Genomic DNA, 19,849 nt, shown 5'->3' on the forward strand with positions numbered 1-19,849 from the left:
AGCAACATCTTGGGTGCATCTTATCAAAGACGGTGAGAATACTTGAATCAACTTTAAAGAATACTGCTGTCTGTAAACGTGTAAAATCGCAATACTCAGTTTCACCCAATGTGACCATCATCTATTACTAACAGTTAAAACCTCAGTGATAGTGAAGGGGTTAAGTTCATACATTTCATACTACAACAAAAAATCTATTATACATTATAGCGGCCTTTATATATTGCATAATAAGACCCTGTGTTTCTATTTATCTCTTCACTGATGTGACATGGGCATCGGTGGCTTGGCCAGCATTTATTCCCTTCCCAAGGTGCCCCTGGACTAGCTATATTCAGCCCACTTCAAGCAGTTGAGAGTTAGCAGGTTGGTGGTGGAGTCACAAATAGGTCACACTGGGTAAGGATGGCAAATTCCCTTCCCTGGAGAACAGTAACAGCTTTTGTGTTTTGTGAAAGCATCCTGTAACATTACACTTGCACACTGTAGGAACTGTTGAGAAGCCACGTGTATATATTATATATTTTCATCCTGCATGTTTTCTATTCTGTCTGTTTGAAATGAAACTTGGACATGAATCAGCTCACTTTTCCATCTTTCTTTACAGTTCAATTGACACCAGCCAGGCCCTGAAGGTTCCTGGAGTCACCCGTTTCCTCACGGCCGAAGACGTCCCAGGAAGCAATGAGACTGGATGCCTGAAAATGGATGAGACTGTGTTCGCTGACGGTGAAGTTAGTGACCATCAGTGCCGACAACAGTTTTCTTTCATATATCGCAGAGTAACCCTTAAACCTCATGCCTGGCTGTGACGTATGCACAAAGAGTTGTCCAACTCCCACCCTACCATTCTCTATCTTTCCCCACCATCCCACTCCACACCCAGTCTTCATCTTCATGAAACTGTAGAATGGAAATAAACTGGGAGGGAAGGTGACAGGTTCTCCAGGATGTGTGGATGCTAGTGACCCAGGATTCAATGTCACTTCCTCTTTGGGTAGCTATGGAGATCACAGCATGACCCAATCTTATAGAGTACAAACTATCAGTGGGTCAAGTATTCAGTGGGTCAAGTAGCATTTGAGGGAGAGAAGTAACTGATGTAGTTTTGAGTCAAAATCCTAGTGCTGATTTAGGATTTTGACCCACAATTTTGAAGATTCCTTCCCACCCAGAGATGCTGCTCGACCCGTCGAGTTCCTCCAGCAGGTTGTATGTTGTTCCAGATTCCAGCATCTGCCGTCTCTTGTGCCTGGAGTCAGATGGAAACAGATGGTGGAGTATTGTCTCAGTACTCACCTCACGTGCTCCATCTGGGGCCGTCTGATTTCAGCTCTGAGCTTGACAATCGTGGCAGCACTTTTCTTCAGCTGATGGAAGTTCAGAGACTTGAAATGTTAACTCTGTTTCAAATGCTCTTTAGAGTGCTGAGCATTTCTCAGCACTGAGACACGAAAGACTGTAGATGCTGGGAACTGGAGCAACCCACGACCTGCTGGGAAAACTCAATGGATCGAACAGCATCTGTGGGACGGAAAGGAATTTTTGATGTTTCGGCTGGAAGCACTGCAACAGGACTCAGAATGGAGAGGGGAGACGCTCAGTATAAAGAAGAGATACACTTTATACTGGACATCTGGCTCCATTACACAGCTATTATCTGTATGGCTGTGGGAGAAAAGGACAATAGCTGTGCAACACAGCCAGAACATTGATAGAAATCCCATCACCGAGGCAGGAATCTCCCTGGAATTATGAGCTTTCCAGCAGTTCCTGCTCATACCTCAGGTTTCACATCATGAGCTCATTAATGGAAGGAAATGGGCACTACCTTTCCCCACAGGCAGAAAGTGACTTTGAAGTTGACTCAGTCTTTAGCAGCTCAGTGAGCTGGGGCTGGGATTAATTAATTTTAATTTTGATGTTTTATTTAGCAATACAGCATGGAGTAGGTCCTTTGATCCACACCACCCAACAACCCCTGACAAACCCTGATTTAACCCTAACCTAATCACAGAACTATTTACAATGACCAGTTAACTTGCCCGGTACACCTTTCGACTATGGGAGGAAACCGGGTCGCCCGGGGAAAACTCGCGCATTCCACAGGGAGGACGTACAGACTCCTTACAGAACAGCGGCAGAATTAAGCTCTGAACTGCGGAATGCCGCGAGCTGTGGTAGCATTCCGCTAACCACAGAGCTATCGTGGCACCCAGGTGATCTGAGTGGGCACTGCCGTATGAGTTGATGCAGGATGGCCGATTGTTCCCCGTGTGTGAATGCTTTATAATCTCTGTGTTGCTTCTGTGCACTCTGTAGGTCACTTGTGTCGGACACGTCATCGGGGCAGTTGTTGCTGACACAGAGGCTCATGCCCAGATGGCTGCAAAGGCAGTGAAGGTTACATACAAAAAGCTAAAGCCTATCGTCACTATTCAGGTAACTACGTTACCTATGTTCTTATGTTGTGATTTCACCCATGTATATAACAGGCAGGATGACTGACATTTACTCCTGAGGTCACTATTCAATATTGAGAAGATAAGCATGCAAAGATTAAAAGCCAATCAAACCAAAACTTTACAAGTTGTAATGATTCAAGCAAATTACTTTTTCTACGGTCAACCAGAGCTTTGAAGTACCTGTTACAGCATTGACCTTCAGTGTCCTTGGTCCTCATCCATCCGCATTTCATTGTGACCATTTACCTTGCACCCATGGTCTCTCCCTTGATTAGACACATTCTCTAGTTTTCCAGAACTAACGTCCATGACCATAGACGTCCTGCTCTCTCTGCCATTGCTGTGTCTGTGACGTCAGGTCATAGAGTCATATAGGACAGAAACAGACCCTTTGAGATCCAGTGGTTCATGCTGACCAGGATGCCCATCTGAGCTAGTCCCACTTACCTGCATTTAAAAGTTCAAAGTAAATATATTATCACAATATGTATATGTTGCAATATACTGCCTTCAGATTCATTTTCTTTCAGGCAATTACATGAAGAAAGCAATACAATAGAATTTTATGAAAAGTGATACATAGATAAAGACAAACACCAATGTCCAAAAGAAGACAAATCATATAAATAAAAATAATACTGAGAGCATGAGTTGTAAAGAGTCTGAGAAAGTCAGTCTACAGGTCATCGAATCAGTCCAGGGTAGTGGTGATTGATGTTATTTGCATTTGGCTCATATCCCTCTAAATCTTTCCTGTCTACATACTTGTCCTAGTACCTTTCAAATGTTGTTATTCTACCTGTCCCAAACACTTCCCTAGGTAGCTCATTTCATTACTGACCACCCTCTTGGTGAAAACAATGCCCATTAGATTCCTATTAAATCTCTCCCCTCAGGCCTTAAGACTATGCCTTCTAGTTCCTGATTCCCCAAGACTGAGAAAAGATTAGTTATTAACCCTATCTGTGCTCTCATGATTTTATAAACCTCTGTATGATAACACCCCCTCCCGCCGTTCACCTATGCTCCAATAAATAAAGTGTTAGGCTGCTCAACCTCTCTCCATAACTCTAGATCCTCAAATCCCAGGGCCATTCTCATAGATCTCTTCTGCATTCTTTCTAGCTTAATGTCATCTTTCCTCCAGCAGGGTGATTAAAACTGAACATGGTAACACCAAAGTTAAGAGACCTTGTTTAGCAAACTCATGCTAGTCCAGATGTTGAGGTTTATAAGTCACATCTATCGACTCAAGGGGTGGTGTCAAACTCCAGTGATAAAATGTTCTACAAGCAAGCCTGAAGGCTTTGTGTGTCAATGCAAGGAGCATTAGTAACAAGGTGGATGAATTAAAAGTGCAGATTGTTATTAATGAATATGATACAGTTGGGATCACAGAGACATGGCTCCAGGGTGACCAAAGATGGGAGCTCAACATTCAGGGATATTCAATACTCAGGAGGGATAGACATAAAAGAAAAGGAGGTGGGGTAGCATTGCTGGTTAGAGAGGAGATTAACGCAATAGAAAGGAAGGAAATTAGCTGGGAAGATATGGAATTGTTATGGGTAGAGCTGCATAACACTAAGGGGTAGAAAACGCTGGTGGGAGTTGTGTACAGACCACCTAACAGCAGTAGTGAGGTTGGGGATGGTATTAAACAGGAAATTAGAAATGTGTGCAATAAAGGAACAGCAGTTATAATGGGTTACTTCAATCCACATATAGATTGGGTGAACCAAATTAGTAAGGGTGCTGAGGAAGAGGATTTCTTGGAATGTATGCGGGATGGTTTTTTTAACCAACGTGTTGAGGAACCAACTAGAGAGTAGGCTATTCTAGACTGGGTATTGAGCAATGAGGAAGGGTTAATTAGCAATCTTGTCGTGAGAGGCCCCTTGGGTAAGAGTGACCATAATATGGTGGAATTCTTCATTAAGGTGGAGAATGACATAGTTAATTCAGAAAAAAAGGTTCTGAACTTAAAGAAGGGTAACTTTGAAGGTATGAGATGTGAATTAGCTAAGATAGACTGGCAAGTGACACATAAAGGGTTGATGGTGGATATGCAATGGCAAGCATTTAAAGATCACATGGATGAACTATAACAATTGTTCATCCCAGTTTGGCAAAAGAATAAATCAAGGAAGGTAGTGCACCCGTGGATGACATGGGAAATTAGGGATAGTATCAATTCCAAAGAAGAAACACACAAATTAGCCAGAAAAAGTGGCTCACCTGAGGACTGGGAGAAATTCAGATTCCAGCAGAGGAGGACAAAGGGTTAATTAGGAAAGGGAAAAAAGATTATGAGAGAAAACTGGCAGGGAACATAAAAACTGACTGTAAAAGCTTTTATAGATATGTGAAAAGAAAAAGATTGGTTAAGACAAATGTAGGTCCCCTACAGACAGAAACAGGTGAATTGATTATGGGGAGCAAGGACATGGCAGACCAATTTAATAACTATTTTGGTTCTATCTTCACTAAGAAGGACATAAATAATCTTCCAGAAATAGTAAGGGACAGAGGGTCCAGTGAGATGGAGGAACTGAGGGAAATACATGTTAGTAGGGAAGTGGTGTTAGGTAAATTGAAGGGATTAAAGGCAGATAAATCCCCAGGGCCAGATGGTCTGCATCCCAGAGTGCTTAAGGAAGTAGCCCAAGAAATAGTGGTGCATTAGTGATAATTTTTCAAAACTCTTTAGATTCTGGACTCGTTCCTGAGGATTGGAGGGTGGCTAATGTAACTCACTTTTTAAAAAAGGAGGGAGAGAGAAACCGGGGAATTATAGACCGGTTAGCCTAACATCAGTGGTGGGGAAAATGATAGAGTCAGTTATCAAAGATGTGATAACAGCACATTTGGAAAGCGGTGAAATCATCGGACAAAGTCAGCATGGATTTGTGAAAGGAAAATCATGTCTGAAGAATCTCATAGAATTTTTTTGAGGATGTAACTAGTAGAGTGAATAGGGGAGAACCAGTGGATGTGGTACATTTGGATTTTCAAAAGGCTTTTGACAAGGTCCCATACAGGAAATTAGTGTGCAAACATAAAGCACATAGTATTGGGGGTATGGTATTGATGTGGATAGAGAATTGGTTGGCAGACAGGAAGCAAAGAGTGTGAATAAATGGGACCTTTTCAGAATGGCAGGCAGTGACTAGTGGGGTACCGCAAGGCTCAGTGCTGGGACCCCAGTTGTTCACAATATATATTAATGAGTTAGATGAGGGAATTAAATGTAGCACCTCCAAGTTTGCGGATGACACGAAGCTGGGTGGCAGTGTTAGCTGTGAGGAGGATGCTAAGAGGATGCAGGGTGACTTGGATAGGTTAGGTGAGTGGGCAAATTCATGGCAGATGCAATTTAATGTGGATGAATGTGAGGTTATCCACTTTGGTGGCAAAAACAGGAAAACAGATTATTATCTGAATGGTGGCCGATTAGGAAAAGGGGAGATGCAACGAGACCTGGGTGTCATTATACACCAGTCATTGAAAGTGGGCATGCAGGTACAGCAGGCAGTGAAAAAGGCGAATGGTATGCTGGCAATCATAGCAAGAGGATTCAAGTACAGGAGCAAGGAGGTACTACTGCAATTGTACAAGGCCTTGGTGAGACCACACCTGGAGTATTGTGTGCAGTTTTGGTCCACTAATCTGAGGAAAGACATTCTTGCCATAGAGGGAGTACAAAGAAGGTTCACCAGATTGATTCCTGGGATGGCAGGACTTTCATATGATGAAAGACTGGATCGACTAGGCTTATACTCGTTGGAATTTAGAAGACTGAGGGGGGATCTTATTGAAACATATAAAATCCTAAAGGGATTGGACAGGCTCGATGCAGGAAGATTGTTTCCGATGTTGGGGAAGTCCAGAATGAGGGGTCACAGTTTGAGGATAAAGGGGAAGCCTTTTCGGACCGAGATGAGGAAAAACTTCTTCACACAGAGAGTGGTGAATCTGTGGAATTCTCTGCCACAGGAAACAGTTGAGGCCAGTTCATTGGCTATATTTAAGAGGGAGTTAGATATGGCCCTTGTGGTTAAAGGGATTAGGGGGTATGGAGGGAAGGCTGGTACAGGGTTCTGAGTTGGATGATCAGCCATGATCATACTAAATGGCGGTGCAGGCTCAAAGGGCCAAATGGCCTACTCCTGCACCTATTTTCTATGTTCCTATGTTTCTATGTCAGAGATTGCAAGTTCAAGTCCTGCTCAAGGGACTTGAGGACACAATTGGCCATTGCCCCTCTGTAAACACCATTGTCTGTCCATCAGAGTTACCTGTTGTCCCTCCATTGACATGGTTATCTGTTGTTCCTCCTTATAAACGTCTACCTATTGTCCATTCATAGACAAACCTGCCCATTGCACCTCCAAAGACACAATTGCCCACTATACTTCCTCTACAATAATATGTCCTAGGTCAATTTGATAGAAATCTCTTCAGGGAACTGGAATCGTCTATCAATCAGATGAGATAAGTAGATAAGCTCCAGCATTTCACATGACACAAGTATAAAGGAAATAATTTATTGTTAAAATTAAATAGAATTTTTTGTGAAAAGATACTTGCTATGTTGGGGGGTTCTACTAAGGTGAGATGGGAAATTGCTAGCATTGAGCAATTAGGTCAAGTGGCCCAGCTCTGTGGAAAGGATGGATAACTCCTGGCCTCACAATCTAGCTCCTTATGGTCTTGCACCTGGTGTCTGCCTGTACTGCAGTTTCTTTGCAGTTTGATTGTTATATTCTGCATTCTGTTATTTTTCTTCTCCTGTGTACTACTTCCTTGCACTGATATGATGGAACGATGTGTATGCAGGGTGTGCAAAACAAAGATCTTCATTGTAACTCAGTGCATGAGGAAATAATCAACCGATTACCACTTATTAATTATTGTTCATGAGTCTACCTAAAACAGGCACATGCATAGCCTTATAATGTGTAGAAAGAAAGACCTGGGGAATATTTCTACAATCAATACTTCACTGTGTAACCCATTGCTACAAATCCTGTACTCCTCACAGGTAGGCTGGTTTAATGTCTTTTTCTATGACTCTATTGTTTCTAAGCAGTGACCAGAGATTTCTTCCCAAATAGGAAGCCATCAGCCACCAATCGTTCCACATTTCACCATTAAAACTTGAGAATGGAAACATCGAGCAAGGATTTAGACAAGCTGATGACATCATTGAAGGTGAGTTGTTCGTTTTAAATGTGGGCTGAATTCACGAGAAAACTATTTGTCCAATCTTTAGTGTTCTGAAAGTAAGAGCTGGGTCAGAGGTTTAAAAGCAGAAAAAAATGATAGATTAGGTGAAGGTTGAAGTACTGTTTAGAGATTCAGGGGGTTAATAGAGTTATAGAGCTATACTGAATAAAAACAGGCCATTCAACCCAACTCATCCATGACGTACAAGATGCCTATCCTAGTCAGTACAACTTCCATGTGTTTGGCCCATATCACTCTGAACTTTTCCTACTCATTACCTGTCCATGTGTCTTAAATAGTTTAATTGTATCTGCCCCTACCACTTTCTTTGACTGCTTGTTCCACGTATCCACTGCCCTCTGTGTGAAAGCTGCAAATTTGGCATAGGATGGAAACCTACCTCCACAGCAAGTCATTAAAGCAGGACAGGTCTTGACTCATTTGCTGTACATGAGGTCCTATCTGAAAGCAGACAAAATCAATAGATTTTGTTGGAGGAATCTTCATTGCATAAATTCCTATGCAAGGCTATGCAAGGCTACCCCAGTCTCAGCATCAGTGCAACTATTCTATCAGTTCATAGAACGATGGATGCCTGGGAGCAATTACAGACTGACATCTATTCAATGGGTTCAGAATCAGAATCAGGGTCAATATCACTGGCATATGTCGTGAAATGCCTTGTCTTTGCAACAGCAGTACAATCCAATATACTTAAAAACATGAATTACAGTAGGTATATATACGGTATACTAAATAGCTAAATTAAATAAGTAGTGCAAAAATAGAAATGATAAAGTAGTGAGATAGTGTTCATGGGTTCAATATCCATTCCGAAATAAGATGACAGAGGAGAAGAAGCTGTTCCTGAATCGCTGAGTTTGTGCCTTAGGGCTTCTGTCCCTTCTTCCTGATGGTAGCAATGAGAACAAGGCATGTCCTGGGTGATGGGGGTCCTTAATGATGGATGCTGCCTTTTTGAGGCATCGGTCCTTGAAGTTGTCCTGGATGCTACAGAGGCTAGTGCCCATGCTGGAGCTGACTGAGCTTACAATTCTCTGCAGCTTATTTCAATCCTGTGCAGTAGCCCCCACATATCAGTGATGCAGCCAATTAGAATGTTCCCCATGGTAAATCTGTAGAAATCTGTTAGGGTATTTATATAGAATAATGAATGTCCAGAAGTGATTACAGACTGGGATCTAATCGAGGTGGTCAGATTACCTATATGTTAGGCTATCTACATGAGTTTATTATTTCCCAAACCCTACAAATAAGCAGTTTGTGTTGTATAGTATGCAGTTTTGGTCACCTACCTACAGGAAAGATGTAAATAAGATTGAAAGAGCACAGAAAAAATTTACAAGGATGTTGCCGGGCCTGGAGGACCTAATTTATAAGTAAAGATTGAATAGGTTAAGACTTTATTCCATGAACGTAGAAGATTGAGAGCAGATTTGATAGAATAGAGGTATACAAAATTATGAGGGATATCGATAGGGTAAATGCAAGCAGGCGTTTTCCCCTGAGGTTAGGTGAGACTACAATCTGAGGTCATGGGTTAAGGTGAAAGGTGAAAAGTTTAAGGGAAATGTGAGTGTAAATTTCTCTCAGGTGGTAGTGAAAGTGCAGAATGTGCTACCAGCACAAGTAATACAATGTGAGCACAAGGAAATCTGCAGATGCTGGAATTTCAAGCAACACACACAAAAAGTGCTGGTGAACGCAGCAGGCCAGGCAGCATCTAGGAAGAGGTACAGTCGACGTTTCGGGCTGAGACCCTTTGTCAGGACACTCTCGCTTTCAACATTTAAGAGAAGTTTAGATCAGGACATGGATGGGAAGAGTTATGGAAGGCTATGGTCCTGATGCAGGTCGATGGGAGTAGGCAGTTTAAATAGTTTCAGCATGGATTAAGTGATTTTATGATTCTATGACTGTGCTGCTAGTTGCTTGCCTTCGTCTATTGTGCAGATGTACTTGCAAAGATACTCTCTGTCAGAGACATGCCTCCCTCAAGTGGCAGCATCAAATTTACATCATAGGTTTTCCACAGGGGAAATGTACATTGGAGGCCAGGAGCATTTCTACCTGGAGACACATTGCACAGTGGCTGTGCCCAAAGGTGAAGACGGGGAAATGGAACTCTTTTCATCAACACAGAGCCCTTCACAAACACAGGTAGGTGCTCATGACCAATTGCCGTATTGATGCAGTTGCCTCGAACCGACAATCTACTTCAGTACAGTTGCAGACTCTGGGTCACAGTGATGAGTGACCCCACCGTTCAGTTCCTGGTCTGTGCTGATAGATTGCATGGGTTAGTTAGTGGAGCTGCTGCTCCACCATTCCAGTGACATGGGTCCATCCTAACCACTGCCGCTGTCTTTGTTCCCCCTTTGACCAACTAAATGGATGACTGGATGCTCAGGTCTCTTCCCAAGTCTCAAGATGTCTGGGTTAGTGAGTGAGTTCCATAAGGAGCACAACAGCAGAGTGATCCAGGGTGCAGGGTTCATATACGCACAATTCGTTGAAAGACTAGTAGAGACTTTGTGAATCTTTTTAAAACTCCGGAATATAAAATCCAGTTCTAGGAGCCACCCCTTTGGGAAGGATATTGAGGCCTTGCGGGGGGAGCAGCAGGTATCAATTGAATTGATTCTGAGGATGAGGAACTTTGCTCATGTCAGGGCTTCCCAATCTGAGGTCTGTGAACCGCTTGGTTAACGGTAGGGGTCCATGGCATAGAAAAGGTTGGGAGCCCCTGGCTTATGTGGGTAGAGTGGAGAAGCTGGGATACTCTCCCTGGAGCAGAGGAAGGTTTATAAAGATCCAATATTTAAAATCATGAAGACTGTTGACAGAGAAACCATAGTTAATGATGGGAAGTGTGATGTAAATGGAGATCTATGTTTTAATTAATGTAGAACTAGATCATGTTTTGCTTTATGACAAAGAAGGTGGTAATTTCGGCGAATTGAGTCTCTGCTGGCTCAGAGAGAAATTCTTTTCCTCACTAACTTTCCCTGAAACTGAATGGTGTTCATAGAGTTGTAGAGATCGGAAACAGGCCCTTCAGCCCACCATGTTGATACTAACCATTGTATACATCTATAGTAATCTCATTTACCCACTTTGAGTCTATAGCTTTCTATGCCTCGGCAATTCAAGTGTTTGTCCAGATGTTTCTTAAGTGTTCACCTTGCATTCCCAAAAAACACTCCCAGATTTTTAGGTCTAAGACAAAAAACAAATAAGGTAACTGTGCTGCTCCAAAGGGGGCGATATGAGGTCATTCTTACCCTCGGCCATTAGGCTTTATAATGAGTCAACCTATAGCCGGGGAAGTGATGACTCCCTCCCATTAGACTGTTTGTGGTGACTTATCTTTTATTCTTTCTACTTTTCTTCTAATATTTATATCTACGCACTTGTAATGCTACCGTGAATCTGTAATTTCCTTTGAGATCAATAAAATATCCATCCATCCATTCATGGGACAATTTACAGAGGCCATTTAATCCATTAGCTACATGTCTAGGATGAGCGAAGAAACTGCGGCATTTGGAGGAAATGTATGTGTCACACAGAAAACAGGAAAACTCAACACAGAGAGCACTGGATGCCAGGATTGAGTCTGGGGCTCGGAAGCAATGATTCTACCAGCTGTACCACTGTAGCACTGATTGCACAGTGGGAGATCTTCCAGTTGGATTAGATTAGTCAGAGTTGGGCGTGGGGTGCACTTACCTCATGGTGTTAATTCTGTTTTCCTGCAGTTCCTTGTTGCAAAAGCTCTTGGTGTCCCTGCCAATAGGATTTGCTGTCGGGTGAAGCGGCTCGGAGGGGGCTTTGGTGGGAAGGAGTCAAGGAGCACGTTGCTGTCGATCGTGGTGGCAGTTGCTGCTTACAAGTATGTGTTAGCACGCAAGTGATACAGCTTCATAAAGGCATACAGTGAGAAAAGTGGCCATTCAGCCCACTGAGTCCATGCTGATATTCAAGGACTCAATTACACCAATCTGACGTTCTATCAACAACCTGCACATACTAACTCTCTTTCTCCCCGCCTCCCTTCCCCATCTACACACTAGGGGCAGTTTACAGCTGCCAAGTAACTTACCAACCCATGTGTCTTTGGGAAGGAAACTGGAGCACCTGGTGGCGGGGGGGGGGGGGGGGTTGGAGAATTCATGCATTCACAGGGAGAACATGCAAATTCTACACTAACAGACTGGAGCTCAGAATCAAACATGGGTCTCTGGGTCTGTGAGGCAGCAGCTCTACAAGGTATGCCTCTGTGCTGCCCAGTATCAACGACCATGGGCTGGTGATTCCAAGTACAATGGATGAATAAATATCGATTTGGGTATGCCCTGAGAAACTGAAGGAATGGGTAAATGAACATTAAGTGGGAAGTGGCACATGTGGTTCATAAATAGTGGGAGAAACCTTTGGGTTGAATGTTCTACCTCTCTATTCTATGTTCTGGGGAACAGGGGTGAAAGGAAAGTCTTTTCTTTTCTTTCTTTTTAAATCTTTTTATTGAGTAAGTATACAAAAAAGGTAAGCCATATAAACATTAATACAATGTTAAAGTATAATAAAATTCCAAAAGATATCAATACCAAAAAGAAAATACTACAAACAATGTAATTTAAGCATAAGAAACCAAGATAACATAATAGTATACTAAATTTTATATATATCAATGGAAAAAAAAAGAAAAAAAAAAACCCCAAAAAAAAAACCCACCGTGCAGCTAACTAAAAGCAAGGCAAAGCAATGGGCTAACTTGAAACCAAACAGAGTTAAACTTAAAATCACGTCCACAATCCCGACCTCCATTAAAAACAGTGAAAAAAAAAACAAGGGTAAATATTACATTAAATGAAAATATCGAATAAAAGGTCCCCAAATCTGTTCAAATTTAAATGAAGAATCATAAAGGTTACCTCTAATTTTCTCCAAATTCAAACATAAAATCGTCTGAGAGAACCAAAAAAAGGTAGTTGGAGCATTAAGCTCTTTCCAATGTTGTAAAATACATCTTTTCGCCATTAAAGTAAGAAATGCAATCATTCTACGGGCTGAAGGGGAAAGATTACTAGAAATTTTAGGTAGTCCAAAGATAGCAGTAATAGGGTGAGGAGAGATATCTATATTTAATACCTTAGAAATAATATTGAAAATATCTCTCCAAAAAGTTTCCAAAGTAGGGCAAGACCAAAACATATGAGTTAAAGAGGCTATCTGCCCCGAACATCTATCACAGAAAGGATTAATATGCGAGTAAAAACGCGCTAACTTATCTTTGGACATATGTGCTCTATGAACCACTTTAAATTGAATTAGGGAATGTTTAGCACAAATAGAGGAAGTATTAACTAATTGTAAAATCTGCCCCCAATCATCCACAGAAATGGTAAGCCCCAATTCCTGTTCCCAATCTACCCTAATCTTATCAAATGGAGCTTTCCTAAGTTTCATAATAATATTATAAATCATAGCCGATGCGAAAGGAAAGTCAAAGAACTTGATGAACACCAAGTGTTTGGCCCTGCCAAATCCGCTCAGCTCCTGACTAATTGTTTTTCGGGAAGTTTGGCCATTCACAGTGAGAATGGGAAAGGTTTCACGGCCTCGCTTTCATCCTGCTTCATCTCCTCTCATCTTCCCTCTTGTCTGACAGGACAAAGCGCCCCATTCGATGTGCACTTAGTCGTGATGTGGACATGTTGGTGAGTGGGGGAAGAAATCCTTTTCTGGGACGCTACAAGGTAAGGCTTGAGCAGTTCAAGAGAATTGTTGTTGCAGTTGTTCACCTGCCATTCATGGAATGTTTCCCTGTATTTTTCTTTCAGGTTGGGTACCAGAAAAGTGGGAAAGTCGTGGCTATGGATCTCAAACTTTACTGCAATGCAGGAAATAGCCTGGATCTTTCATCCGCTGTATGTTGGACTAAGATGCACAAACTTACAGTGAACAAGAGCTTTATTTTTAACTGACTAGAACACATTCCACACAGGACAAAAATAAAAGCACAGAATAGAAAAAAATTATTCAGCACGTTGAGCAGCATCTGTGGAGAAAAAAAATCAGAGTAATTTATTTGCAGCAGCATCACAAGCACATAACATTAGAAACACAAGAAAACTGAGGAGACCTAAAAGGCAAAAGGTGAAAAGAGGGGACCTTCCTTTATAGAAAGTCTGCAGATTTTGGCAAATATGTTTATGAAATATTATGGTGTTGTGGATAGTGAGAAGGATAGTTTTAGGTTACAGAATTCTATTGATTTGCGGGTAACTTGGGCAAAGCAATGCAGATGACATTTAAACCCTGAGACCATAGACATAGGAGCAGAATTAGACCATTTGACTCTTCGAGTCTGCTCCACCATCTGTCATGGCTGATATAATATCCTTCTCAAGAACCTATCAACCTCTCTTTAAATATACCCAGTGACTTGGCCTATATAGCCACTGTGGCGATGAATTCCACAGATTCACCACCATCTGTCGAAGAAAAAATTCCTCTTTATTTCTGTTCCTAAGGGACATCCCTCTGTTCTGAGCATGCGTCGTCAGGATCTAGATTGTTCCACTGTAGGAACCATGTTCTCCAAGGCCACTTTATCTAAGTCTTTTAAAATTCAATAGGTTTCAACGAGATGCCCCCCCCCATTCTTCCAAATTCCAGTGAGTACAGGCCCAGCACCATCAAGCACTTCTCAGTTGTTAACCCTTTCATTTCTGGGATCATTTTTGTGACATCCTCTGGACTCTCTCCAAAGCCAGCATAGCCTTTCTTAGATAAGGAGCCCAAAACTGCTTATAATACTTAAAGTGTAGACTGACCAATATCTTATAAAACCTCAGAATTACATCTTTGTTTTTATACTCTAGAGCTCTCAAAATGAATTCTAACATTGCTTTTGCCTTCCTTACCATCAACTCAGCCTGCAAGTTAACCTTTAGGGAATCCTGCATGAGGTCTCCCAAGTCTCTTTGCACCTCTGATTTCTGAATTTGCTCCCCATTTAGAAAACAGTCTATGGCTTTATCCCTTTTACCAAAGTGCATTCCATCTGCCACTTCTTTGCCCGTTCTTCTAATGTGTCCAAGTCTTCCTGCTGACCCACTGCTTCCTCAACATTATCTGCCCCTCTACCAATCTTTGTACCATCACAAACATAGCCACAAAGCCCTCAAAACTGTCAACCACATTATTGACATATGATGTGAAAAGTAACGGCCCCAACACTAACCCCTGTGGAACACCACTAGCCAACCAGGAATGGACCTCCAGTACACTGGATGAACTCAGCAGGTCAGGCAGCATCAGTCAGAAATGAAGAGTTGACGTTTCGGGTCGGAACCCTTCATCAGGACTGAAGAATGAAAGGTGGGGAAGGATTTGAAGAATGCTTGTAGCGTCAGTTGATAGACCAGTAATTTGAAAGACAAAGGGCTGGGGGAGGGGAAGAAATGACATCATAGCCCTGAAAACAATGGGTAGTAGAAGAAGGAGGCGGAACCATGAGGGAGCTGGGGGAGGGGGTAGAGTGAAATAGGGATAGAAGAAGGGAGGGGGAGAGCATTACCGGAAGGTGGAGAATTCTATGTTCATACCAAGGGGCTGGAGACTACCTAGACTGTATATGAGGTGTTGCTCCTCCAACCTGAGTTTAGCCTCTACTGCCATGACTGCCATAGGTAGTCTCCAGTCCCTTGGTATGAACATAGAATTCTCCAACTTCCGGTAATTCTCTTCCCCTCCCTTCCTCTATCCCTATTTCACTCCACCCCCTCCCCCAGCTCCCTCATGGTTCCGCCTCCTTTTTCTACTACCCATTGTTTTCAGAGCTATGATGTCATTTCTTCCCCTCCCCCACTCCTTTGTCTTTCAAATTACTGGTCTATCAACTGACGCTACAAGCATTCTTCAAATCCTTCCCCACCTTTCATTCTTCAGTGCTGACGAAGGGTTCCGGCCTGAAACATCGACTCATTGTCTCTGACTGATGCTGCCCGACCTGCTGAGTTCATCCAGTGTACTGAAAGTGTTGCTTTGATCTTCTACAGTATCTGCAGATTATTTTGTGTTTACAGGAATGGACCTCTTTGTTCTCACTTTTTGCCTCTTGCCAGTCAGTCGATGTTCAATCCATACTGGTATCTTTTCTGTAATAGTTTATTATAAATAAATACTATATTATGAAAGGTAAATAAATACCTGTTTTTTTTAGCATCCCTTGTCAAAGGCCTTCCAAGTAAACAATATCCATTGATTCCCCTTTGTATATTCTGCTTGTTATTTTCTCAAATAACTCAAAAAGGTTTTCAGGCAAGATTTCCCCTTAAGGAAACCTTGCTGACTTTGACCTATTTTATTACATACTTCCAAACACCCCAAACCTCGTGCTTATTTAATGCCAATAAGTGTGAGGTGAAACAATTTGGGATGGCTAGTAAGAGTAGGGCACGTGCAATGAATGGTGAGGACCTAAGAAGTAGAGAGGAACAGTCAGACCTATGAACGAGTCCAAAGATCTCCAGATATGACTGCACAAGAGGATAAGGTGGTAAAGCAGGCATACAGGATGGGCTAGCTTTCATTAACAGGGATATAGAATGCAAGAACTTGGAAGATGTATTATAACTTGATATAACTTTGATTGGACAACAACTGAAGTTTTGTGTGTAGTTCTAGTCACTGGAGAGGGGGTAGAAGATAATGAAAATATTGCCTTGGATAAAGTGTGTCAGTTATGACGACAGTCTGGATAGGTAATGTCCATTTTCCTTGAATGGAGGAGCTGAGAGGAACATGATGGAGGATATGATGGATAAAGACAGTATGGATGGTGGGAATCTTCCCCCCATAACAAAGATGTACAAAAGCAGAAGGGGTAAGAGGGGATTTGAGAAAAAAAAAATCACCCAGATGGTGCTTGCAGTCTGTGACATTATAAGTGAGTGGTGGGAGCATGTCCCCTCACAAAATTTAACAAATATTTCAGTGACCCCCCCCCACCCGCTTGAATGCCCAGATGTAAGAAGTTCCAGGCCAATGACTGATAAATGAGAACAGTGTAGTTAGGCATATTATTGTTGTCATAGACATAGGAGGTGACTGTGGGCATGGTGGTACATGCTTTTGGACCTTTGTACCTGCTGTCCAACGGAAGAGGGGAGAAGAAAGAATGTTAGGAGTGAATAGGGTCTTTGATTATATTGGCTGCTTTACTGAGGCCCATAAAGTGTAGACAGAGTTGTTTCCATGATGTGCTGAGCTGTGTCCACAATTCTCTGCAGTTCTTGTAGTCATAGGCAGAGCAAAAAGGGGGGCTAGAACTAGGGGACAAGTACTGCAGATAAAGGATTTGGACATTTTGGATTGATAGGGTAACGTCTTCACTTGGAATTGTGAAACTTTGCACTTCACCGTTCCATTGGACAGTAGTTGCTCAGTTTTACATTCCAAAGGTCAGGATGTTATTGGCATCTGTAGATCAGCCATGCATATTATGATTCAATGGGGAGCGGATTCAAGCAGATTTGTCCTTCTGCAACCACATGTTGTTGGGTTAATTATTTTGTTAACAGGATTACTGAGGGAACCATAAAATAATTCTTTTTATCCCCTCTCCCCCCTCCTCTCTCCCCCCCTCCCCCCTCCTCTCACCCCCTCTCTCTCACACCCCCCCACCCCCCTCACATCCCCCCTCTCTCTCCCCCACCCCACCTCTCTCATACCCCCCCTCTCTCCCACACACCCGCCCCCCCGTCCCTCAGGTCATGGAACGGGCTTTGTTTCACATTGAGAACTGTTATAAAATTCCAAACATTCGAGCGATTGGCTATGTCTGCAAAACGAACCTACCTTCCAACACGGCGTTCCGCGGATTCGGGGGGCCTCAGGCAATGATGATTGCTGAGAGTTGTATGGATGCTGTCATCCAGAAGAGTGGACTACCTGCACACCAGGTATGGAGTGTGGGAATAGTGCTGATGTTGCTGGGAGAGTGAGGTAGGGTCTTTGAAGCCCCAGGCTTAGATAAGAGCTCACAAAATCCACATCAGAATCAAAATCACACCTTATGTGATGTGAACTTTGTTGCTCGGTGGGAGCATTACAGTACAGTAAGATCCTAGGATAGAGCAGTAAGGTTGCGATTGAGTCAAATTCTCCCCAGATCATATTTGCATTTCAGCTAGGCAGGATTTTAATTCCCGCTACTCCACTGATTGGGTGGGGTTTTAAGTATTGTCACACCCATCAGATAGCCAAGTGGGATTTCAACTCTTCGCACTCCCCTCTCCACCAGCAAATGTTATGTTCAGTGCTCTGTGACATGGAGGTGGGGTCTGGAGGACTGGGAAGTTGCAGATGTTCAACATCAGCGTGTAAGTATAATCCAGCAAACTGAGGCTGTCCAGTTAAACCTCAGTGGTGTTAAGGATTTTAGAAACATTGATCTCATTCAGAACTAGTAGTTACCTGAATATAAATGGATTAGTTAAAGCAGGCCAGTATGGCTGTTCAGGGAAAATCATGTTGAAGCATCTTGATTGAATCTTGAATGTGGTAGTGGATAAAATTATGAGTAAGTGGATTACTAGAAGACTTTTGATTTGATGTCACATAGCAGGCTTATCAACAAAGTTATAGCAGATGGCATAAAAGGGATGTTGACAGAATGGACACAAAGTTGGCTAATGGACAACAATAGGTTAAGGTGAATGTGATTTTATCAGAGTGGAGGAAGTGTATAGTAGTGTTTCCCAGCAATCCGTACGAGGACTCCATTAATAACAGAATCTGGGATGAAACAAAGCGTAAGCCACAATTTCTGACTTTGGAAATGACACAAAACTTCACTGCAAAGAAGACAGTGATGGCAGAAGGTTGTAAATGGGCTGGTGGATGAGCAGTTGTATGGCAGATGAAGCTTAATACAGAGAAATGTGAGGTGATGAATCTTGGAAGGAAGAATGAGAAGAGATAATGTAGATTAAAAGAGTGTTGTAAAAGCGGTGCAGGGTCAGAGGGGTGAGTGAATGTGTGCAGAAGACTTTGGAAGTGTCAGAGCAGGTGAAAAAAGTTTCTTGAGGCAACATAATTTTGAGATTTATCAATAAATTCATGAAATATAACAGTAGGGTAGTCTTGCCCAACATTCAGTCTGGCTTCAACTGGACTATTGTGTTCAAGTTTGGTCGCTCTGTTAAGGACATTGGAAAGGGTGCAGGAAAGATTTACAGGAGTGGGTCCAGGATGAGCAAGCATAGTTAGAAGATAGAAAGGCCAGGAATATTTTCTTTAGAGGAAGAAAGGGTGAGGGGAATTTGATAGACGTGTACAAAATATGCAAAGTCTGGGCAGATTAGGAAAGGTTGTTTCTTTTGGAGGGGGAATTGAGGATTAGAGGTCAGAGCTGTAAAAGGGAGGAGAACTGAGAATGACACAGTGATGAAGAATGTTTTATATGGGATAGGGTTGGAATTTGGAACGCATTGTCTGCAGACATGGAGGAGGTGGTTCACCTGAGGTGTGACACCCCAGATACAATCCCAGTCCACTCATGGTACTTCTCCAGCATGGGATCAAATGACCTGGACACTGACACTCCATTGAAGGCTGGGTGTTGTTATACCCATTAATTTGTTTAATTGATTGGTTTAATTAGTTGGGCAACAGACACATAACCCATATCCCGGTGTTCATGGCTTTTGGGTGTCAGCTTTTGTTACTTTATCCAAAGCAAACCTCTTTCCTTTCCATTCCCAAGGTGCGGAAGTTGAATCTTTACCAAGAAGGAGATACCACCCATTTCAACCAAAAGTTGGAAGATGTGAATATTGGAAAATGTTGGGATGAGTGCATAGAGAGATCATCCTATCACAGCAGAACAAAGGCAGTGGATGTATTTAACAGGTCAGGTGGATGTTTTGGTGTATGTTCTTTTAACAATATTCTTTACTTCAGCCCTTGAGTTACAAGCAGTTTGCTGGTGAAAGAATTCAAAGTGATGTTGAAGGTTATGAAGCAACAAATGGAGTTGATCAAATTAGCTGATGGAACGAGTTAGAAGGGGTTAAGCGCTCCTCGTGTTCAAGAATCTTTGAATATTTCTGAGGCGCTAT

The 19,849-nt window shown here is 42.4% G+C and overlaps 1 protein-coding gene across 5 annotated transcripts in view; it reads left to right on the top strand.

Moving 5' to 3' along the window:
- The window catches only part of xdh (xanthine dehydrogenase), a 106,321-nt gene that overhangs the window by 45,832 nt on the left and 40,640 nt on the right, over nt 1–19,849 (top strand). For all 5 annotated transcript variants that reach the window (XM_063040630.1, XM_063040629.1, XM_063040627.1 and 2 more), the window contains 9 exons: nt 608–734; nt 2,323–2,442; nt 7,583–7,679; nt 9,751–9,875; nt 11,477–11,610; nt 13,390–13,477; nt 13,562–13,648; nt 17,498–17,689; nt 19,495–19,640. In XM_063040630.1, the coding sequence (XP_062896700.1) occupies nt 608–734; nt 2,323–2,442; nt 7,583–7,679; nt 9,751–9,875; nt 11,477–11,610; nt 13,390–13,477; nt 13,562–13,648; nt 17,498–17,689; nt 19,495–19,640 (1,116 nt within the window). The remainder of the gene's footprint in view (nt 1–607; nt 735–2,322; nt 2,443–7,582; nt 7,680–9,750; nt 9,876–11,476; nt 11,611–13,389; nt 13,478–13,561; nt 13,649–17,497; nt 17,690–19,494; nt 19,641–19,849) is intronic.

Source organism: Mobula hypostoma, chromosome 2 (assembly GCF_963921235.1).
Source record: "Mobula hypostoma chromosome 2, sMobHyp1.1, whole genome shotgun sequence".
NCBI classification, from domain to species: domain Eukaryota; kingdom Metazoa; phylum Chordata; class Chondrichthyes; order Myliobatiformes; family Myliobatidae; genus Mobula; species Mobula hypostoma.